We start from the raw sequence: 24,873 nt of genomic DNA on the forward strand, positions 1-24,873 counted from the left end.
ATAAGACCTTCTTGAAACTATAATAGACAAGAGCTTTTTAAATTCTTCAGATTTGTTACTTTCCCCTATTAGGGGGTCCCTATTGAGCCCCTGCCTCGCTTCTTTAGCAGATGTGCCTGCTTCGCGTTGCAGAGAGTCCAGAGCCCCATGGAGAAGGAGAGAGCCTCTCAACACGGTTCCTGTCAACAATCCGAGCTGCATAATCATAAGAATAATAATTTTATTTTTTATACTTGTCCATCTGGCTGGGTTTCCCCAGTCACTCTGGAATCGGGGTTGTCTTTCCCCCTGCAGGATGCTAGCCATCCTTTTACAGAGTGGTTTTTTTATTGCTAAGGCTGGGTGGGCACAGAGGGAACTAGAAACTTGATTGTACTGGGGAGAAAACACATGGAATCATTTTCCCTCTTCCTCCATGGCCAACATGGCAGATAAGGTGTGTAACGCTTCATCTCACACCTTGTTCATGTTAAAATTTTAAGATTTTTAAGGGCACAATGCCAGAACACAGCTTCCAGCACAAATTGATTTTGCATGTATAATACCTGAGATGTATCACAGTTAAGTTTCTGGCATCTCCTTGTAAAGCCCCCGTTTCCCTTCAAAGTGAGTGAAGTCAACTTGTGTGGTTGCTCCTGTGAAGAATGGATGTCTTGAAAGCATGTACTGTGCAAGGATAGTACAAGAAGCTACCATTCTGCACAACCTCATTTGGAAGCATAGTATTGAAAGGGCAGCAAAGCACTGTGAATTTAGAACATTTGGGTTTCATAACAGGTGTGAAACGAGCCAATACTATACATCTCTATCACAACATACATTTGAGATTTTCATGCCTTCATATAAAGACTGAGGATGCGTAGCCTTGCATGGCAGCAAAAAGTAGGTAACATGGTTAGAATTTCTTTATCAGTTTGCAGATGAATGTGGCAAAGATGCACATTGGATGGACTGCACTTTAATTTTGTTCCCATAACTTGGTAGATCCTGTTCGTGTTTAAGGTAGTTGATTAAAAAATGCCTAAGTAGAGGGACTGAAATGATTTTTAGCTATTGTTTTTCAGCTATTTCTTTTCAGACTTTGTTTTTCAAACCATGAATTGAGCCATTAGCAAAAGTAATGCATGTACTGCAATTGTTCTTTCAATCTTCCATACTTTCTAATACTGATTCATTCACTGCTCTCACACTTCCTTGTGTAAGAGATCAAAGTTTCCAACTGGATATCTATTATACCTAATGACCATTCCAATCATGATGTGTTATCACTTTAGTTACCACAGAAAAGAACGCAAAAGCTGAGAACCGTTTATGAAGAAGTTTACAAATAGTAATGGAGCAGCATCTGTAAATGTAATAGACCTCATCTATAAAATTATGATATTGTAGAAACCTTCCTTACATAATTTACCAGCAGCCTTGTACCTGGAACCACTCAGGATTCTAAGAAACCAAAAATCAGTGCAGTTTTGAAAGGTTCAGTTCACCATCTTGATTCAAAACGGCACCCAATTCTATCCAAACTGTCTTGCCCTCTGCTGGATGAAGAACTCATATTCAGATTACAGTTCCTGCCAAAAACCTGAACACTCAAAGCAGTATGGTACATAAGCAAGGCAAGAGGCGAAAATGTTCCTTCAATGGTTGGCACACCTAGAGTCCCTGCTGTTAAGGACAGGGGTGGGCATGGCTTTAGCATGGTAAGCGGCACATATCTTTGGACGGGGAAACACCTGGTGGGCTGGACCTGAGCCTTGTGTTCACAGCAGCGCTGGCAGACTGGAGGAGACAGCTCTGGCTTGGCGTCAGGCTTGGCATCTGGTGCCTCCCTGTAGGTAAGGCTGGCCAGTAGGAATGGAAGGGAGTGGCTACTCCAGCAGCGCAGAAGCCAGTTCCGAGGAAGCTGGTTTGGGCTGGCTAGAGGACAGCCCCCTGAGTCCTTCTTTGGGATTTGGTTCTCCCACCGCAACATCTCCCCCATAGAACGTCTAGCTAGTGGGGTCTGGATGAAACCAGTCTCCCAACCCCTGGGATTGTTGGCCTCTAACTCTTTGAGCCCCGAACCTTCAGCCTGATCCAAACAGCCCCTCCAAGACGTCTCCTTGGAACTTATGGCACAGTGAAAACCTACTCAACCATATTCAATACACAATTGAACATTTAATAGTAAAAGTTAGCTACCTACTTTGAGAATCTGGAGAAAAACCTTTATGCAGAGCTTCTTGAAATGAGCAATGAAAAATGGTTATAGAAAGTCTGGAACAGCATAAAAGGTTTACCAACCCACATTTGCTGTTCATCTGCAAGTTTGAAGCAAAACACTCAAACTGCTAAATACCACTCAAAAGTACTCACATCCTCTTTTTTCCTTAGTGGTTGGATGGAATAATAACCTTCTGGCCTTGAATATTAGTTTTTAAAAGATTGAACAGAAATTTAAATAAATAACATAATTAAAAACAGCTGTTTTAATATCCTCCCAAATCATTATTCAGACATCTTATTAGAGCCTCCATCTCCTTAGTGTGCAGCAGTGAGTTCTGCAGGCTTAGGTTGGATGGTCAAGAAATAGAAGCAAAACAATGGCCAGTAGGCGTGATCTTTATTGTTGCAACAACATTCCTGTTACAGTGGTACTTCGGGTTACGAACTTGATTCGTTCTGGAGGTCCGTTCTTAACCAGAAACTGTACTTAACCTGAAGTGCGCTTTTGCTAATGGGGCCTCCAACTACCAGTGCACTGCTACCACACAATTTCCATACTCACACTGGGGGAAAGTTCTCAACCCGAGGTACTACTTCTGGGTTAGTGGAGTTTGTAACCCAAAGTGTTTGTGACCCAAAGTGTTTGTAACCTGAGATACCACTGTACTTGTTAAGACAAAGGAAAATATTCATAGAATCATAGAGTTGGAAGAGACCACAAGGGCCATCGAGTCCAACCCCCTGCCAAACAGGAAACACCATCAGAGCACTCCTGACATATGGTTGTCAAGCCTCTGCTTAAAGACCTCCAAAGAAGGAGACCCCACCACACTCCTTGGCAGCAAATTCCACTGTCGAACAGCTCTTACTGTCAGGAAGTTCTTCCTAATGTTTAGGTGGAATCTTCTTTCTTGTAGTTTGGATCCATTACTCCGTGTCCGCTTCTCTGGAGCAGCAGAAAACAACCTTTCTCCCTCCTCTATGTGACATCCTTTTATATATTTGAACATGGCTATCATATCACCCCTTAACCTCCTCTTCTCCAGGCTAAACATGCCCAGCTCCCTTAGCCGTTCCTCATAAGGCATCGTTTCCAGGCCTTTGACCATTTTGGTTGCCCTCCTCTGGACACGTTCCAGTTTGTCAGTGTCCTTCTTGAACTGTGGTGCCCAGAACTGGACACAGTACTCCAGGTGAGGTCTGACCAGAGCAGAATACAGTGGCACTATTACTTCCCTTGATCTAGATGCTATACTCCTATTGATGCAGCCCAGAATTGCATTGGCTTTTTTAGCTGCTGTGTCACACTGTTGGCTCATGTCAAGTTTGTGGTCAACCAAGACTCCTAGATCCTTTTCACATGTACTGCTCTCAAGCCAGGTGTCACCCATCTTGTATTTGTGCCTCTCATTTTTTTTTGCCCAAGTGCAATACTTTACATTTCTCCCTGTTAAAATTCATCTTGTTTGTTTTGGCCCAGTTCTCTAATCTGTCAAGGTCGTTTTGAAGTGTGATCCTGTCCTCTGGGGTGTTAGCCACCCCTCTCAGTTTGGTGTCATCTGCAAATTTGATCAGGATGCCCTTGAGTCCATCATCCAAGTTGTTGATAAAGATGTTGAATAAGACCGGGCCCAAGACAGAACCCTGTGGCACCCCACTAGTCACTATTCACGATCTCCTACTCCCCATGTCGAGTCAAATAACCTCCTTTGCCTCAACCAGTACTCCAATACACTGAGGCTGAGTGGACATTGTTTTCTGAATGGTTTTGAGTCTGGCACTCCAGAGACAGGATGCTGAGACTTCTCGCCCATGCAGTGTGGTTGTTGAGTATGTGACCACACACTTAAGGGATTATGGCCGACCTAGGCCTCATCTTTAGCCCCTCCTCTGATAGCCATCTTTCCCCTTAGTAAAACAACGTTGGAATGATGAAAATCCACCACAGGAGGGATTTTATATGAATTTCTTAAGATTCCTACTAAAAAGAGACTCAAACTCAAACTGGATACCGAATAGCAAAGTTCGTCCGCACTTTCCCTGGCGCTCGGCAAGGTTCCTCCAAACCTCAGCTGAGCTTGCCTGGACAGCTGCAGTACCTGCGTAGTCCTTGTTAGGGGGCGCTGTTTCATAACCTTTCTACTACTGTGCCTCTGATTGGGTGAGGAACCAGGTAGCTGTCAGAATTAATGGCTGCTGGTTGGTCAATTATTTTGTGAATGAAGAAAATGAGAAGACAAAGGGATATGTCGTGTGGCCCTTATCCATGGGCGTGAAGAGAGAAACAAAAACAAAGAACTGTTGGAGTTATTTCTCTGGTTACAAGTGGAATGTGGGGAAGGGGAGAGAAACAAGTGTGTATCATCTACAAATTGGTGATACTGCCCTCCTGCCCATTAAAAAAAAAACTCTCATAAACAGAGCAGAGCACAAATTGCCCCTCCATTCAGAGGATGATTTCAGTTAATTTCTTCAGCGGGAAGAGAGATTCTCCAGCAGTTTTTCCTTGGTGGGATTCACCATTAGTGGCAAAGCAGCACCTCTTCTTCCCCTCCTCCCCTTAAAATTTCCCTGTCTCTACAAGAAAGAAGAACAGCAACTGTATGGCCGCATCTTGGCTTCCATTTTGCAACCCCCACAAAGTCGGAGATATTTCTAGGACATTTGGGGAGAGTGGCTTCCTTTTTCTAGTGGTGGGGGTGAAAAAAAAACATCTATTTGCTCAGGAAAACACCTTACAAAAAAGCTCATCTCTACTCTCAGGGGCTTCCCGTCAAAAGACATGGGAGACAGAATGGGAAGCTTGCAGCATCCCATGGGAAAGAACTGGCACCGCCTCTTGACACCTACCTGAAAAGAGTGACTACTGTTGATAGAATGTCTCCCACAAGGCACTTCAGAAGGGTACAGTGGTTGCTGGTATCAGATGCCAGAGTAATATTCAGAACGATGTACATCCCTCCCTTGCTCTCTCCTGAGCAAAGTCATTGCCCACAGTTAAGGCAAAGCTAAAGTGACGTGGGTGATACTGTGGTCTAAACCACTGAGCCTCCTGGGCTCACCGATCGGAAGGTCGGCGGTTCAAATCCCTGCGATGGGGTGAGCTCCCGTTGCTCGGTCCCTGCTCCTGCCAACCTAGCAGTTCAAAAGCACATCAAAGTGCAAGTAGATAAATAGGTACCACTGCAGCGGGAAGGTAAATGGCGTTTCTGTGCGCTGCTCTGGTTCGCCAGAAGCGGGTTAGTCATGCTGGACACGTGAACCGGAAAAACTGTGGACAAACGTCAGCTTCCTTGGCCAGTAAAGCGAGATGAGCGCTGCAACCCCAGAGTTGTTCGCGATTGGACTTAACTGTCAGGGGTCCTTTACCTTTAAGGCAAAGCTAGGTCTGAAATCAGACCGAAATGAGCTTAAGTAAATATGTATTCTGCTCAGAGGTGTAGCATGGGGGGTGGGTTCCTGGGCCAATTGCCCTGAGCACAAAATTTTTAGGGGTCCGCCTCTGCAGCTGCGGCCCTGAGCCGAGGTACTCCACACCCTGCCCGCCTGCCTCACCGGAGTGGCACACTGAGCAGTAGTTGGGAGAGGACAGGCCCTGGCATCCCTTGGCTGCACAGCATCCCCAGCTGGCAGGAGAGGCAGGCGGGCGGTGAGACTTGCAGCGGTGGAGGTGCTCCAGCTGAGGAGGTATGCACATATGTCTCACTGCTGCTCAGCAGCTCCGTCTGGCGTTGGTGGCAGTGCCACAAGTCAGCACTGCTTAGAGGGCGCCACGCTTTCCTTGCCTAAGAGCTGGCTACCCACGCTGCCCCACTGACTGCTCCTTCCTATTTTATGGTGGTTCGTTTTGAGTTCTGGGTTGGGAACAGCTTTTCCTTCAGTGCATCCCACAGAACAGCTGTAACTGCAGACAGCTCCAGGCGAGTCACACAGCTCCTTTGTCCCTCGTTTTTGCCAGTGATTTTGACTGAGCCACCTTAGCAGGAGATTGTGTGACTGGCATAACCAAGGCCTCTGTGGGTAAGAATGAGCCAGGGGTAGCGTCAGTGGTGCTGGGCCTCCAACCCTTGCTCCCCCCCAAAAAAAGATATTGAGCTTTTAAACTATCCTGTCACTTTAAAACCTAAGTGGGTCTCACACAGTTTAATATAAAATGTTAGGAGAGTAATCAGCCCACAGTAACTAAAGATAAGTACTCAAGAGGACTAATATCAAATAAACCCATGAATCCAAAATCTTGCACTGGGGGTTCACCAGAACAAACAACTGCAATCTACTGAGATTCCCACACATAGAAAATTGCCATGCTAGAACCTGTCTTTTGAGAATACTAGCTTGCAGGGATTTGTTTTATTTTTTGCATGGAGGTACATTAAGTCATTGGACCACCATTTGTGCTCTGAAGGGGGGCAGACTATGCAAATGTCCATCATCTCTTTAAGGACGAGGCTTGAAGCTACTAGGGAGGCCAGCTCCCAAGAGACTGCAATCTACTCACAGAGTTAAAAACTGGCAGTGATCTACCCCCCAGGTAAAAGTTGTTGAGCTTTTTTTAGGGAGGAGGAAAGCCCTGTTTTGCGGGGCTGCAGGGCAAAGATGTTTAGCTTTTTTAGGGGGGCCAAAGTTGTTGAGCTTCTTTGGGGGGAGCCAGTGATCTACCACAGATGTCCAGTGATCTACCGGATCTGCTGGACATGTCTGGAAGTAAGTGAGATTTAGAGCCAGTAAGGTGCACATCTCCCAGGGTGTATTTTTTATTATTATAGAGGTCTATATACATCCATTTGGGGATGTGATGCCACATTTCAGCGCTCAGTGTGCTGTTCTGGAGAAAGTGAACTCAGAGAAAGTGCAGGATATGAATGCAGTACATATGCAGGCTGGTTTTTTCATCTCAAATATAGTTATCACTTTTTAATTCTCTCATTGGACCCACACTTGTGTTTCACAGCTACGCTTTGAACAGCGCAGAGCTTCACCCATTTAATATCGAGGAAAATGGTGGAACACCATTGACTACAAAAATGCCTGGAAGACCCCACCACCACCACCACCTCCACCACCACCACCACGCCAACTATGGGGCACTTGCTCCCCCTGACAACAAGGACAGCAGGCAAAGCCCAAACAGTAAGTCTGTTCAACTACCTCCGTCCTGGCATTATGCCGGGATGCAATGGAAGGCTGAACTGTCTAACCTGAGATTGCAGTGAGACAAGCAGGAAGGGACAATAAGCACCAAAAGCTGGTGGGGCTTGTGCCTTTGGTCGCAGACATCATAGGAAGATCATTTTGTTCTACTCAGACTGCTAATACCATTTTGTATATTTTTATATAGCAAATTTAACTGCACTGGAAATACATTTGTGAGGGAAGCTTTACATTAACTAGTTTGGATTTCACTGAAGCTTTGCACAGGGCCTTGCCTTTAAAGAAATTAGAGCTTATGAAAATGTGGGTTGCAGTAAAATATGGCTGCTTCTCTTGGCGCGTAGCCCCACCCCCCATGAAGAAGTGTATAAAAGCTTCTCCAGAGCCAAGTAACACTCGTAAATGACTCATTGGTACCCCTCAAAAATTTTCAGTGCACGTTTTCTTCTTAATGGATCTGGAAATAGGTTTTTGAAATGTGGGAACTGTCACTCCAGATTGATTTGATTGACTGAATCAGTCAAAGGGGTGGGCTAATGGGAGGTTCAAGAGATCGATTCGTATTTATTGGCTCAAGATCCTGGCTTTACAGTGTTCTGTTGTAAAAGCCTTAGTACCCATCACATTAGCCTGTCATAATAGCCCAGGCCAGTACCTCATTGTTTGTAGCAATACAGACTGGAACTGTACACAGAGTTCCAAATGCTTGGGGTTCCGCTCACAAATTGTGAGAACAGAGGACTGGACTAGATTGGCCTTTGCCCTGGTCCATCAAGGCTCTTCAGAAGTTCTTGTGCAACCTCAACATAGATTAAAGGCATTGTGATACTTGCCCTTTTATTTGCACTTTACTTCCAATCTCTTTCTGAATACCTCCTCAATTTAATATATTCTTAATGGACATTGTCTTTTTCAAAATACATTGGATAGGCATAGTTACAGGTAGGTAGCTGTGTTGGTCTGCCATAGTCGAAACAAAATAAAAAAATTCATTCCAGTAGCACCTTAGAGACTAAGTTGGCTATTGATATGAGCTTTCGTGTGCATCACATACATGCACACGAAAGCTCATACCAATAACCAACTTAGTTGGTCTCTAAGGTGCTACTGAAATGATTTTTTTTTATATTGGATAGGCGTGTGGCCTACAGTATGCTTATTCAGATTTTTTTAAATCTAGAAATATGGAAAACCTGGATATTCCACAAAAACTTGAAAAATGGGAGTAAACCATGAGGATGGGGGGGGGATATTTATTTTTGTTTTCTTCATTTTCAGGCTATTACTGAATTGCAGTTAAATCCTTGAAGGCAAAATTTAAAGTGCAATGTTTTCATATGGCTATGAAGTCATTCTTTGTAGGCTTAGATGCTTATTTGGCTGCTTTAAAGGATTTACTATATGGATAGAGTTTTTGCAGGGTTCATGAGTTCTCTGCATTTTATTTTTCATCTATTGTAAATTAAACTGTATGTTAATACAAGTTTTCTAAAAATTAAAGAAGCTGGAATGGCTGCAATTTCAATGTGACTGCACCAAAGTGTTTCAGGGAGGAAGCATTCGTTGGCTAGTCTACTCCAGCATTGGACCTGGGTGTCGAATTAACAACAGGGGGGAGGGGAGAATGGGGGACAAACTCTAACTTCCATTGTGCTGTTTATAGGGATTACGTCAGGGGTTGGCAAACTTTTTCAGCCATGGGCTGGTCCACTGTCCCTCAGACCATGTGGTGGGCCGGACTTTATTTTGGAAAAAAACAAAAACGAATTCCTATGCCCCACAAATAACCCAGAGATGCATTTCAAATAAAAGCACACATTCTACTCATGTAAAAAACGCTGATTCCCGGAGCGCCCGCAGGCCGGACTGAGAAGGCGATTGGGCCGCATCCGGCCCACAGGCCTTAGGTTGCCTACCCTCGGATTACGTCATATCTCGCAAGAGGCTTACTTTATGGGCAGCCTGCCATGAGGCAGAGTTAAGCAACTAACTGCCTTGGGTGGCAGAATCCCACGGGGTGGTGTGTCCCACCCATCCCTATTGCTGGGTTTGTGTGGTAACAGTGGTGAGATCTTGCGCAAGTGCCATGAGATCTTTCTGGAAACCTCTGCAGTAGCAGAACCCCAGGAAGTGATCCTGTCGCGGAGGGGCCTTTCTGTTTTGCCCATTGCTCCAAAGTGGTGCTGGGCAGGGCAGGGATTGTTTAGTACAAAACACCTGAACTAGCCCACTGTGCTTTAAGAATGAAACAGTAAAACTTATTCAACTCTGTAATGTAGATTTGCCCAGAAAGAGGGCGATCCTAGATACAGTACCATTGTCTGGGTCCTAGTACCACGGACTGCCACAGACCCCAGGACCAGGAGATGAATCCTCTGGTTATATTCCCCAGTCCCAGGAACAGCAATGATGCCCCTGGCTAGGTTGGCAACAGATGCAGCTCTGAAAGGGAACAAGAGCTGAACTTTAGAAACCATCTACCAAAAGAAGACATGGAAATCTGTATAGTGGTTTTCCTTGCAGGATTTTTGTACTTTGCTTTCAGGCTCTTTTCTTTCCTCATTTTGGACATCCAGGAGTATCCCGCCATTATGAGGATGCTTCTCCCCGTTTAAAGAAGATGGAGGTGGAGACTGCGAAAGTAGTAGGGCCTTGGTCAGCTCTGCACATCAGCACGAACAAGGTACATTTCAGGAAGATATGCCTGGGAACTCTTTGCTTAGCAAAATGACAGTGATTTGAATGCACAGGGTGTCAAAGGATGGTAGAGACCAGGGGATAGATTTCTAAAGCTTCCTTGTGCGCATGTGCGCACTGCATAGAACCCTGGGCACCTTTATCCCTCACTGAAATGTCACTCCCAAGTTTAGCACTATATTCCCCACCCCAGGAAAGAAATTGCAGCCATTAATTTAGGAAAAATTAGGTTTATTCCTTAAAAAAAAAAAGGTTTATTCAATAATATCCAAATAGGAAGCTAGCCCCTCCCCCCCAGTGAACGTAAGCTGCATATGCACCATACATTTAGAACGCATTGTATTCTGCAAAGAAGCCTGGGAATTGTTTACTCCTCTCAGAGCTACAATTTCCAGCACCAGCACCCTTAACAAAACTTAATATTCAGTTCATCTTATGTACAATCCGTAGTCTAAGTGCATTTTGTTTTGATTTTATGCTTTATTGGTTGTATCATTGAAAAACAAACAAACTACAGTTCCCAGGAATCTTGGGTCTCTCTCTGTGTGTTAAATGTAAGGTAAAGGTAAACGTACCCCTGACCTTTAGGTCCAGTTGTGACCGACTCTGGGGTTGCGGCGCTCATCTGGCTTTACAGGCCGAGGGAGCTGGCGTACAGCTTCCGGGTCATGTGGCCAGCATGACTAAGCCGCTTCTGGCGAACCAGAGCAGCGCACGGAAATGCCGTTTACCTTCCCGCCAGAGTGGTACCTATTTATCTACTTGCACTTTGACGTGCTTTCGGACTGCTAGGTTGGCAGGAGCAGGGACTGAGCAACGGGAGCTCACCCCGTAGAGGGGATTCGAACTGCCGACCTTCTGATCGGCAAGTCCTAGGCTCTGTGGTTTAACCCACAGTGCCACCCATGTCCCTTGTGTTAAATGTATTTTACAGTAAATGTACAGTGTGAACACAGCCCTGGTCCCTAGCAGATTTGCTTAATCTCAGATGCATTCCAGATTTCAAGGCATTTGCTTTATCCTATGGAATTCAATGGGAACCTTTGAGATCTGAGCCTGCCCATCTCTCTTGTGACCAGGACTCTTTTTCAGCCAGAGCCCACCAGAGCTCAGCTCTGGCCCCTCTTAGGGGGGTGCCACTGCCATTCAAAGAGAGTAAGGGAGATGTTTGTGGTCAACTCCGGCACCTCTTTTTATAGAAAAATAGTGCTGCTTGTGATAAACAGAGATAATTGGAATTGGCTGTTATTATATGCATATAAGAGGCAACACCCAGTATTATCAAAAACACAGTTGAAGAGGGGTGAAGCTGTTATGGGGTCTCCATGTTTGGAAGAATGTGATAGGCATTTCCTATCTGTATAGATTAGCTAGATGGGCACTAGTGGGAAGAAGTGCAAGCAGCCCTGGGAGGGCACTGAAGGCACCATAGAGGTGGGCAGCGGCGGCTGCTGCTTTAAGAAAAAGAAAGGCAGCAAGGAGCAGAAAAAAACAATTTTTTTCTTGCAGTACCAGAAACACTGAAGAGGTGTAAAAGGAGAGCCCTCACTCCCCAATTGGCAGCTGGAGCTGTCAGTCAGGCACACAGTTAGCTTCCCTGCTCCTCTGTCTGTCCCTAAGTCTCTGTGTGGCATTTCCTGTTTATGGAGAGCTTGGGAAACTTACAGAAATGCTTCCCAGTAAGGAAAAAACACCTTAGAAGCCCTCTACTCCCTCGGTCGCAATGCTTCAGAGCTAGGGTTGCCATACATCTGGGAAATCCTGGACATGTCCTCTTTGGGGGGGGGAGGCAACAAGTCCACCCAGGGGGATTTATACATCCTAAAGGAAATGTCCAGGTTTGGGGGTTTAAAAATTTTATTTATTTATTTATGGCTCGGGCACAGGCGGTTTGGGTTGGGGCTGCTCTGCATGCCCTAGCCACTGCCAGACCAAGCCAAGGAAAGAGGCATGTGGGTTCAGTGGCAGCAGCCTGTATGCCCGTGTGTCTCTTTCCCTGGCTTGGACTGTTCTCTTTTTTGCTCTTCAAGGTCTGGCAACCCAATTCAGAGCCATCCTGCCACTTTGGGTTCCAAGGTGAATCCACATCCCTAATTTGTAATCCTCCACACTCTGGAACTGAAGTTAATATTTGTTTTGTATTTCACATAATTAATCATTTTCCAGTTTTAAGAATTGTTCTTTTAAAACCATTTTTGATTCTATAATTCAATTCAAATCAAATAGCAGCTCCCTTGTTTGGAGTCTTAAACCTATCCCCCTGAGATGAGATGATATGCTTATAGACTTAAATGCATGTTTTAAGAATAAAGTACAATGCTGGCTTCTGTAACGGGTTCCACACCCCCCCCCCCATCTAGCAGTCCTGCGCAAGTTATTTCTCCTTGCTACAGCTGGTCTCATCTTGTGGGAATGAAGAAATATTCAGAAGAACTCTCTGTCTGGCACAGCCATCTTAAGGTTCTTGATTAAATGCCACTATCTCCCTTGGGCTGCAGTTCACATTGGGGTGTTGACAGCCTCTGAGAAAATGAAGCACCACAAGTGATATTAAAGAAGCCTGTTACTCTTCTTGACACCACAGAGATAATATTTAATCTCCAGGGTGAAGAGAAATATCCCAAACAGGAATACGAGTATCTTTTCCCTTAGTTCTTCATCCCCTCTATCTTCAGATATGAATATTACTGGTGGCAATTGGAGAAGAGGTGTAGAAAGCCCTCTTCCAGTGGAACTTGGTACCAGGTTCCACATGGTCCAGGCTCCAGTCCCCATTTAATCATTCCTGCATTTCCCCTTTCTGGCTCTAACAGCATCCAATTGCAAGGATGTTGCTGAACTGTTCTTAACAGCAATGACTTAGTTTATGTCTTTATTTTTAAGATGACATGCCACTTTCCTATCCTAAGAGGTTCCCAACCATCCACAGAGAAGAATTTATATAGTACACGTACTACCACCAAAGGCTTAATTTTCTTAGTGTTGGTCCTTTTCTAAAAGCCTTTCTGCAAGATCTGGAACTGGTGGAGTCCACGTGGGAGGATGTTGTATTGGGGAAGGATAATTCCACTAGGCATTCTCGGTGCTTTTTCTGGGGGGCGCAGGGGTACGCATACTCCTAAACATTTTGTGAATCTGAGTTTGGCCTCATTGAGGGGCAGTATTTCAATATGAGTAGGGAAATGAGAGTAAATGTACTGGGCATTCTAGAATGTATCCAGAACTCATGCTGTTTGGGGCTTTAAAATAGGACAAGGGGGACTTTGACTCAGTCTAAAACAGATATATTTCATAGAATCATAGAACAGTAGAGTTGGAAGGGATCACCAGGGTCATCTAGCCTTTGTCATGCAGGAATCTTTTGCCCAGCATGAGGCTCAAACCCACAAGCCTGAGATTAAGAGTCCCCTGTTCTACCCACTGAACTATCCAGTGCCAGCCCTGCCATTAGACAGAAAGGGAGGAGTGACTGGCTGCTTCAGGTGGCAAATGCTGGGTGAGGACTGTGCCCAAGCCTCCTGAACACAAATTTCTCTTGGAGAATAGATCTGCTACCCTGTTGCTCTTTATAAAGGTGACAAAACGCACCTCTGCACGCACAGAGGTGGTGGAGGCCTGTTTTCAGGGTGCTATAGCAACTCTACTGCTGAATAATGACTGGGATCCAAATCATTGACCTCATGGTTATTTTGCATTAATAATAATAAATTAGATTTCAAGATGAGATAAGCCAAAATAAAATCACGCACAGTAATATTATTCTGATGGTTCTTCTCTATCAAATAGTTTTCATTAAGGATCATGAGAGATAAGGTGTGCAGAGGTGACTTAGTCAGAACCATATAAACTGAGTTCATAGCCTTCGAACAGGCATAGGCAGACTCCAGCCCTCCAGATGTTTGGAACTACAATTCCCATCATCCCTAGCTAACAGGACCAGTGGTCAGGGATGATGGGAATTGTAGTCCCAAACATCTGGAGGGCTGGAGTTTGCCTATGCCTGCCATAGAAGCATGACTAATCTGAAGCAATGCTATGAGTCTACAGCAAAGGGCATCTCCCTTCACCATGAAAAACATGGACCAAAGCCTTTGATGGGACATATAATGCGAATAAACTAGACAAAACAGCCCGTGGCTTGCTTTGAACGTTTTGGCTGTGCCAAAAGGAGTCATTGCCCCTTCAGCATTTCTCAACACCTCTTGTGAAAATTATCACTTATTTATTCAAATTGCCCTCGTCTGCCTTCAGTGATATCATCCTTCATGAAGCGATATTTGGTTGGCGGTGTTGACTCACATGATTTCATCTACTGATATCTGGTGACAGTGCCACGTTAGACACGGTGCTGTGATGGCCTTATTGCTTTTGGATCCCTTTTGGGGGAAGGAGCACCAATGTGACAAAATTGAGGAAGGAGGAGCCAGCTATTCTATCTTAAGGAAAGGACTGTGGCGGTAGGCAGAGCATTGGAATAGGGACAGTTAGACGGTCCAAAGGCAAGGGCTGAGGCAGAGTGGAGTATTGGTGCAGTCATAGCTAGAAAGAGCAGTTGAGGAGAAAATCTGTGTTGAGCAACAGAGAGGAACATGTGCTCCCCCCTATGTTGTTAGATTCCAACTCCCATCAGCCCCAGCCAGCATGGCCAATGGTTAGGGATGGGGTGGGGACTGCCACAGAGTCCAAAGAGCAGGAACAGAACCATCTCCAAGAAGAAGAGTCATCAGATTCATCTTTGAGGAGTCGGGACATAATCGTACCTGACTCAGAAAAATTATCATGCCACTCTGGAAAAACTCATACTTGTCAGATTATCGAAAAAAGAAGATACAGCAACAGTGTATGTTGCTAAGTATTACAGCAGAGTGAAATATTATCTGTGGTTTGGGGAATTCACAGTGTAGATGGTGAATGTAATATTACATTTATTCCTGGATGAGTCCCTGTAAGAAAGAGTCCAGCACTTTTGTCCCCCCCCCCACATGACTTCAGTATTTTGAGGTTCCATAAATTGGTTTATCCCTAATTGAACATGGAGCTGCTGTGGGATGTTTTATGATATTTGAAGGTAACCGGTCTTCTCTAAAGGCTGGATGCAGCACTGACCCTCAGGACTAACTGAAATATTCTTCAAATATCTCTTTTTACCCTTGCCTTCCCTGTGTGCTGTCAGGTGCTCTTGCTGCCCCCTCTCTCCACTGGGGTTTCCCTTTCCCTTACAAAATGTAGATGGTAAATTACTGGGGGGAAATCTAGCTTCATTTTCTTTTTTTTCTTTTTGCTTACATTACTGTACATTTCCATGCTACGTGATGGTGCTATAAAAATAAACAAGTTTTCAGTCATCTTCAGATTAGGAACAGCTCCTACTCTGTGATAAATGTTTCCTTGAGGTAAAGGTGCACATAATTAAGTTCTGGGGCAAGTGACAACATGAGCCATCACAGATTAATTATCATAGCTATAACTTTCATATTGCCCAATGTCAACTCAGACAAAATATATTAGTAGAGGCAGTTCACACAGTTGAGAGTCAAATGAAGTACATGATGCATAAACTAGTTCTTTGACTGCATCTGTGCACACTCACCAGAACATTCATATTAACAAGCCATTTTTAAAGTTATTAGTTCACAACACTGGAAAAGGCATGTTGTTAGCTGATTGATAATGCAATCCTATATGCATCTATTAGGAAATTAAATCCATTGAATTCAATGGGTTTGCTTCCAGGTAAAGGAGTACTTTAGGGACGCGGGTGGCGCTGTGGGTTAAAGCCTCAGCGCCTAGGGCTTGCCGATCGAAAGGTCGGCGGTTCGAATCCCCGCGGCGGGGTGCGCTCCCGCTGCTCGGTCCCAGCGCCTGCCAACCTAGCAGTTCGAAAGCACCTCCGGGTGCAAGTAGATAAATAGGGACCGCTTTCTAGCGGGAAGGTAAACGGCGTTTCCGTGTGCAGCTCTGGCTCGCCAGAGCAGCGATGTCACGCTGGCCACGTGACCCGGAAGTGTCTTCGGACAGCGCTGGCCCCTGGCCTCTTGAGTGAGATGGGCGCACAACCCCAGAGTCTGGCAAGACTGGCCCGTACGGGCAGGGGTACCTTTACCTTTACTAAAGGAGTACTGGATTGTAGCCTAACATCATACCCATGTAAAGCTGTATCTATCACTAAAAAACTGTGTTGTTTGCCAGGTCTTTCCTTCTTCAGGCAAAGAGTGGTGTTCATATGGACACTAAGGCTACAACATTGTACAGATGGTGGCAGCTGTTCAGCCTCACCCAAGTCAGCAGATTAAGTTTCTTAAGACATTTTAGTGGGCAGTAGTATCCTGCTTGCAGATCAATATGTCTGACAGAAAATTTGCTTGCAAGAGCAGGAAAAATTGACTAATTAAAAGGATAGGCCTTCCACTTGACGTTTTCTCCACTGTCTAAATATTATGATCTACCTTACATAGATGGTGGACCTAGCAAAACCAATTAGAACCTAGGGTGGTATGTGCTCAGTTTTTAAGCATTCAGTGTAATTTCTCTCTGCACAGCATCCTCCAGTGCACACACTGAAAGTGTAATAGCAAGTGTGCTAATATACTCCATTGCTAATCACTCACAGGGATGGAGCGCAACCACCTCTGTCAGCTCAGAAAGGGAGGTTGTTGGGCAGTAAGTTATGGGGTACACCAACAGAATTCTCCACCTGCCCCTATTATTATTACCACCATCATTATATATTTATACCTCCCTTTTTCCCTGACAGGGACTCCAGGCGGCTTACAGATAAAATGAGAACAGCTAAAACATATAGAAGAAATCTTTAAAAAATTAACAGTCCCCCGCATTGAATGCACCCAAAAGCCTGTTGGAAGAAGGTTTTCACCTGCTAGCAAATGGACAACAAGGAGGGGGCCAGTCTAGCTTCTCTAGGGAGGGAGTTTCAAGGTTGCCTGGGAAGATGGCAGGACCTAAGCTGTGTAGGGCTTTATAGGTCGTAGCCAGCACTTTGGATTGTGCCCAGAAACAGACCAATAGCCAGTGGAGTTGTTGTAGCAAGGGAGTTGCCTGCTCCCTATAACCAGCCCCAGTCAAGAATCTGGCTGCAGCTCCTTGGGGCAGCTGAAGTTTCCGAGCACTTTTCAAAGGCAGCCCCACGTAGAACATGTTACAGTAATCCACAAGAGCCATAAACTATGTAGAAGTGTTGGGATCCAGGTGCTGATTTGATGTGTGGTTGGGTAAGGAAGACAGAATCCCACTATGTCCTGCGCTGGTGCTGTCCTGAGATCTGATTTGGAAACATCTGGAATTGATTCAATCTCAGTGATGCAATCCAGGTTGGCTTCCTCTTCCAAGATGAAATCATGAATAATTGCAGTTTTATTACAGGCAGACTTGGTATTTAGCAACAGCACTGGTTCACCACATGACCTGAGGGCAACCTGGCAGAACTTCTCAGGTTACTGCGGGAAATGGAGAGAGCTGGAAGCAGGAGGACGCCTTGAGAGTCTCAACCCTCTTCCCCTTAACTGGCCTGGCCAGTTACTTCCACTGTGTCGCCCCCTTTCTGTTATCACTAGAACAAACACACTCCTCTCCTCCCTCCCTCCCCACGCCCACCATAAACTTAAACTTTTTCTAAACAAAAAACAGTTTCAATATTTGTTTCATTTATTCAATTGATACCATCTTTAGTAGATCACTGGTTTTTTAATAAAGAAGTTATTAATAAATCTACACAGGTAACTCACAACTGACGTGCATTTAACTTGTGCATATTCAGCTTTACACAGTTCACAATTTAAAAAGTGGGGGGCAGGCATCTGAGAAAAAAGTCTTTGGCAATCCCACCCACCATTGAACCCAAAGTGATTTGACTATACACGATTTTGGTTTCACATGCTATCCCTAGAATGTAACCCCTACATAAGTTGAGAGTCGCCTGTATCCTCCTAATTTGTTTAGGACAGCACTGTTAATTTCACATAACAGAGGTTGTAGAGTGAAGAGACATCTCTCTCAGATCAGTATGTTTCCTGCTCAGCCGTGTGTCCTCTCGTGTTGCTGACAGGGTGAAGATAGCAAAACTTCAGAGAAGAGCCTTCATCCTCCTCCCGTGTCACCTTCTGCAGTACCTGACCACTTTAAATGCAACATCCTGAAGGCTCAGGTGGAAGCAGCTTTTCGTGTGGGTCCTCAGGTGGGTATGCCATGTCTGCCTCCCCTTTAAATGTTCTCTTGTGGCTTACACATGTGTGTATCCATGCTCATGCACTACACATACAGGCCACACACATACATTCACTGCACATTCAGCACACATTCACAGCATACACACTCACTGCATGTGCAAACGTTTACATGTAGTCAAGCACTCAGACATACCTTCTCTCTCACACACACATGTGCAAAGGGGGTGGGTGGGGGTGCATACACAAAACCAGCATTTCCAACCCTACCCACTCCAGCACTGGTGGAGGTGGGCTGAAGAAACTGCCTTTTACTTTGTGTTGGGAGTTCTTTTACTGTAAAGCAAAGTTGTTTCTTTGGAGGCATTTCCAGCCCATGTGGTTAGCCTATACTTTCTGAAGTCATTTAGTGTCTGGATTTATTTTCTTACCTTGGTCCCCATTGCCTGAATTTCTAGCACAAACAATTCCTGCCCAGACACAGATGCCGAAACCAAAAAGAAGCAATTTGTTGGAAATAGTCAACTGTGCCTAAGGACTTAGTCTACCATAGTTACAAATAATTTGGGATGATGCAATTTTCATGACTGCAGTTGCCTAATAATAGCAACATTTACATTGTTTTTCTTTAATAGCAAGGAAAAGAAAAGGTGTACCTTCAAAGATTTGGTCTGTGATTTATTTCATTCTCCCTCTTTCACCTTGGCACAGATTTCAGATGAAAGATAAATCACTTTGACAAAATATAGGATTAAAACCAATCCAATTATAATAAGGCTGACGCCTATGGGGCAAAGATAGATTTATCCAAAATACCAAGAGAGCTTATATCAGGGAAAGTCCATTTACATATTCTGAGGGGCCACTCTTTTCTGCAAGATAGAAGTTTATATTGCTTCTCTTCTCAACCCAGGCCCTTTAACTGAATTGGGGGGGGGGGTTGCAACTGCAAGATATGAATGGGGGCAGCTTTTGCAGCTCAGTGCACAGCTTGAGATCAGCTGGAGGTTGATGGTGTTCAGCGAAGAAGGAAAAATATGGTCTCCAAGATATGGTCTCTATTGACTTTCCTCAGGCACAGTGTTGCCTATGCTTGTCTCGAAAGGCCTCAATAGTCCCAGATCTCAATCTCCCAGCTGAAAAGCCTGCCGCTTCCACATTATAGGGAAGTTGGTCTTCTTGATAAAAGGCCTAGAGGAAGAGCCAGTGCTTTTTTTTCTGGAGAGACGCAGGGGGACACACCCCTAAACATTTTGTGAATCTTTGTACTTTGTACTTACTGTATTTATTTTTCCCAATTTGAACTATAAAATGGTGATTTTCTTGAGTCAAAATAAGAGTCCCCCTAAACATTTTTTAAGGAAAAAAAGCACTGGGAAGAGCTATTTCTGTCCCCCCTCTTTTTCAGAAACTGGTCTTGTAAAACTACACTATAAAGGGTTTTCTTGAACCCTATTAGAGGTGAACTGTGTCAGTTCTCTGCTCCATAATTGTGGGGAGAGTTAAGACATTTTCCCTCTCAGAACAGAGAAGGATATGAATACTTTAGGTGGAGAATGGGATAGTCTTCTAGATGGGAAGACCCCCTCCCTCCGCCAAGGCATTAGAATATCAGGATCAGTATTTCTTCTTACAGAATTGACTCTCTCCCCACCAAGGTTAGTGAGGAGCTTCTAGGGCCAACAGAAGAAAAGTCAGCTGGCTTCTCTAAAGTACCACAGCCAAACAAACAAACAAACAAACAAACAAACAAATAAATATGAATTGCTTCATGAGGTTTCATGAGAATGTTTTTCCCCCAGGTGACAGTCCTGTGTTATTTATATTTGAAAGCATTTCTAAGGATACCAGCAAAGGGCCCCAGTTTGATCTTCTGAATAGCTGTGGTCCAAAATAAATGAATGAATAAACAGAATCATGTATGTATTTATGTGCATATTTATAGGCTTCTCCTGCCCAAAGTCACCCTGTATACAGGCTGTATTCTTGGCAAACAAAATTAATGCAGTAGACTCCTTGAATGCAGACGTGTTTTCTCCCCAAAACGTAGTGGTCAAGATGAAATGAGTGCAGATCTATGGTTGCCGTCATTTGTGATGGATCTGCTTATTACATGATAAGCGAGGAGGGAGGCAGAGCACCTTGCTAAAGACTAATATTTAAAACAAGCACAGCAGCAACTGTCTGAAAGTTTTGTAATGAATTTGCATGATTGGGGTTTTTCTACGAAATCATTGCTTGATCCTAGTTGATTATATCTGTGTTCAAATGTAATGCAAAACTCCCACTGCAAATAAAGGTGGATGGAATGCAATGGATCTTGCATGAGCCGGAGTTTTGCTGTGGCATGTTTGCTTCCAGCATCCCACCTCAAGGATCCTGGTTCAGAGAATCCACATTCCAGATCTGGATTCAGTATGGCTGCAGCCATGGAGTGTAGGTCTGTAGTAACCATGCACATGCTATATGAGTGTAGGAAGAGATTATGTGTGATGGCACATTGCACAAACAACTGAATGAATTAGGAGCAAAAGAGGAAGAGCAGCAACTCTCTGGTTAAGTTGTGTTGTGCCCTTCCACCGTTGGCGCTGTGTTGTTGCATGCAGTGCTTTGCGTTGCTCAGAATGAATGAATGAATGAAACTTTAGTTGCATCAGCCAACAGCCATAGCAACAAAAGAACATTGCAATATACACAGAACAAAATAAAAAGTCGATTATATACAACACAGTTGAGGGTCCTGAATCAGCAATCAAATAGTGGACCTTATTCTGATTGCCTCAGCTAGAAACCTTTCAAACTTTGCAGTCATCTGCTCCTCTTGATCTGCCAGGAGAAAAGACACTGTGGCAGTGGTTGGGCGACCCGGAATGGACAATAAAAGGGGTGTGTGTGATAATTTCGTTCCTCAGGTCTTTGTAAAGAGTGCATGCCAGGAGGACATGTGCCACCGATTCAGTGCTGCCAACAGAACTTTGCTATTAGTCAGATGAGAAATAAATTAAACTCCTCAGCAGTCACATCCCCCCCCCAAATTAACTTGAAAGACATTTTTATGAAATGCAACACCGACCGACTGTTACCTTGAAAAACCTCATTGTTTGTAAGAGTAGGATTTAATTCAGTTGGTCTAAATGGGGAAACGTGAGAAACCTAGGGGTATGGTGAGACTGAAATGGACTGAGTGTGTTTGGTGAGGATCATCAAAAGGGAAGATCCAGCACCCATAACTTCCTTTCATCATAGCCTATATACAGTGTTACCTTGGTTCTCAAACTGAATCCATTCTGGAAGTCCATTCCAAAACCAAAGCGTTCCAAAACCAAGGCGCGCTTTCCCATAGAAAGTAATGCAGAACGGTTTAATCCATTCCAGACTTTTAAAAATAACCCCTAAAACAGCAATTCAACATGAAATTTACTATCTAACGAGACCATTGATCCATAAAATGAAAGCAATAAACAATGTACTGCAGTCAATCAATCAATCAATCAATCAATCAGTAGCTGGTTCCACACTTGGTTCCACACAGTCACAAAAAGAAAGAAAAAAGCCACAAAAACAAAAATGCAAAATAAATAGCAAAAATAGACAGACCTCAGCCTAACACTCAAAACGGAAGTGTGGCACTCAAATTGGAAGCGTAACACTCAAAGAGTGTGGTGGTAGTGGTTAAGAGCGGTGGACTTGTAATCTGGGTCACCCAACCACTGCCACACTTCTTTGAAGTCTCTCAGCCCCACTCACCTCACAGAGTGTTTGTTGTGGGGGAGGAAGGGAAAGGAGAATGTCAGCCGCTTTGAGACTCCTTTGGGTAGTGATCAAGCAGGATATCAAATCCAAACTCTTCTTCTTCTTCAAAATAGAGTATGTTCGGCTTCTGAAAATGTTCACAAACCAGAACATTTAATTCTGGTCTTGCAATGTTTGGGCTCCAAGTTGTTTGAGTACCAAGGCATTTGAGAACCAAGGTACCACTGTATTGTGTTGTTATGAGGTCTTGTTCCAGCTGAGGGCTGCAAACCAAAGCAGTCGTGGAAGGCATGTGAGTGATGGTGCTGGCGCAAACAGCCCCTCTGCAAATGAACCATGAGCTTAGCAGCAATTGCTGTGTGCTCCTCATAGGCTCCCGTAGATCACTGCATTTGTATAATGAGCTGGGTGTGAGAGTTGGAGTAAAAGTTTATTGTTTTGTAGATTGGCCTAGAATAGCTGCCTAAAGAATAATGCGAACAAAAATGAGTCTAATTTAATCTGGAAATAAAAGTATTTATATGCCTACAATTTTCTAAAGCCCCCAGTTCTTGTTACACAACACAATTGTGATTTCTGGTGATTCATTTACAAAATATTCTCAATGGAAAGTACAGGAGAAGACCTTTACAGTGTTCGCCTTGATTCAAAAGTAAGCACTCACTGCCAAATGTATTTGTATTTGTATGCTGAATCTATGTACTATACCAAATGCACTGGACTAAAGTGGAGTTATTTTTTCAACAGGTTGGAAAAGAAGAAACTTCTTTGACAAATCCTCCTAATGCTTTCAGTCTGCAGGACTCTAATGTCAGGTCTGTGGATTCTTATTTGCAGGGTTGAGATTATGAATGAAAGTTATTGAAATCGTCAAGGAATGCTGTACATGCTTGTCAAGGATACAAATCTAGTTGATAGTTGCAACCACTCATGTCCTAGATGCTCCCTCTCCCCCCAAAGCAAGTTCTTCACAAAGGGCAGGAATCTTCCACTCTAGGGGGTATGCACACTAATTTCCCATCGTCCCCAAGTTTTCTAACACAGAGAGAAGGGGGGTATTCCTATTATTTAGGGCTACAGTTTGAATAAATAAATAAATGGTGGAAATCTCTCTTGTTAGGGTCCAATATGTAAACCTTGAATATTGTTGCAAAAGTCAGGTGCCTGCCCTTCTCTCTGCCAAGTGCTGACAAGAGCCCATGAGGTCTGCGTCCCTTTGGAGAATAGAAGACGCAGCAGAGACGGTCTGGCTTTAAGAAATATGGTTTATTCACCTATTTACACCTTCAGTCTGCATGCCAGTTTTCAAGGCTACCCAGTGTTAGTGTTTGGTATCTCCTCCCTGTAAATATAATCTAATTCGTGTGTGTGTGTGTGTGTGTGTGTGTGTGTGTGTGTGTGTCCCCTATCCCTAATTAACTGCCTGGGGCAGAGAGGTCTAGCTTGGAAGAATCAATGGTCCAAACCAAATTTATCTAAATTTGTGTCCTCAGGTAACTGTCACTTCTTTTATGGAATTAGTTTATTACTATTTTATAATTAGCTACAATAGAACTGGAATGTTTTCAGTGCCTAATCAAAAACAGCTGCTTCAGAAACTGAAGCTGTCAATTAATGCATTAGTTGGAATGTTTCCTATTTATGTCGAAGGGTGGGGAGAGAATGGCTTTATGTGGAGAAACTGCCCATCTTCATTGTACTTCACCTTATTTCATGTTGGACTGATGAAGTAGAAATGGAGAAATAGGATTTCCAGACAGATTTGAGTCTTGTAAATTAAGCTCTGGCAAAACAAGAATCTGGCAGAGCTAGAATCTGGCACAGACTAGGTGCCATAAAGAGAACAGATTGATGCTGGAATGAGAAAATGGTTGCTTTTTTGTGATAGTTGGGGCCATTTCCAACATAATAATTCTTAGATTACATGTAGTTATAACAACTTTCTTCACCATGTACAAAGAGGGTCCTTCTAAGGGCTTCACTTCCGCTGTCAGTTTCCTCCTCCCCATTTGAGATACATGTGGGACCATTTTGGGGGGAAGAGTGTAATATACTTTCCCATGCCTCCCCAGTCTCTAAGTGGTAAGAGATTCCAGGGTTTGTAAGGCACAGTGGAGACTGCCTTTAAGATATATGGTTTATTTACACACACATATGGGACATGGGTGGCGCTGTGGGTTAAACCACAGAGCCTAGGGCTTGCTGATCAGAAGGTCGGCGGTTCAAATCCCTGCAACGGGGTGAGCTCCTGTTGCTCGGTCCCAGCTCCTGCCAACCTAGCAGTTCGAAAGCACCTCAAAGTGCAAGTAGATAAATAGGAAGGTAAACGGCGTTTCTGTGCACTGCTCTGGTTCGCCAGAAGCGGCTTAGTCATGCTGGCGACATGACCCTGAAGCTGTACGCCGGCTCCCTCGGCCAGTAAAGCGAGATAAACACCACAACCCCAGAGTTGGTCACTACTGGACCTAATGGTCAGGGGTCCCTTTACCTTTACCTATATAACCTGAGGCTGTGATGGAGGGGCTTATAGCATTGCTTCTCCCATGGCCACAGTTTTGGATGCAGCAGAAATCAGCCCTGGCCCTCTGCCCTCCGCGCAGCCCCTTGCATTTAACTGACAGACTGCTAGCTTTCTCTCTGAAGGAAGGGCTCACACCTCTCTGCTATCTGCTTTGCTAATCACTCATTACCTTCCTTTTGTTCTCCATGATGATGGCTTTTCTCCCAGGTGATTTCCTGAACACAGAAAAACTGAAGAAGTGTGCATGCACACGAAAGCTCATACCAAGAACTAACTTAGTTGGTCTTTAAGGTGCTACTGGAAGGAATTTTTTTTGTTTTGACAGAAAAACTGGTTTGGCCTGTAAACTGACACTGCTAAATTCAG

The 24,873-nt window shown here is 44.2% G+C and overlaps 1 protein-coding gene across 4 annotated transcripts in view; it reads left to right on the top strand.

Moving 5' to 3' along the window:
- EPB41L4B (erythrocyte membrane protein band 4.1 like 4B) overlaps window positions 1–24,873 on the top strand; it is a 132,583-nt gene that overhangs the window by 70,851 nt on the left and 36,859 nt on the right. For all 4 annotated transcript variants that reach the window (XM_081885836.1, XM_081885838.1, XM_081885837.1 and 1 more), the window contains exons 16-19: window positions 7,157–7,335; window positions 9,933–10,039; window positions 18,116–18,244; window positions 22,734–22,801. In XM_081885836.1, coding sequence (XP_081741962.1) covers window positions 7,157–7,335; window positions 9,933–10,039; window positions 18,116–18,244; window positions 22,734–22,801 — 483 coding nt within the window. The remainder of the gene's footprint in view (window positions 1–7,156; window positions 7,336–9,932; window positions 10,040–18,115; window positions 18,245–22,733; window positions 22,802–24,873) is intronic.

The sequence above is a fragment of the Podarcis melisellensis genome (assembly GCF_964234715.1).
Source record: "Podarcis melisellensis genome assembly, chromosome: 13".
NCBI lineage: Eukaryota > Metazoa > Chordata > Lepidosauria > Squamata > Lacertidae > Podarcis > Podarcis melisellensis.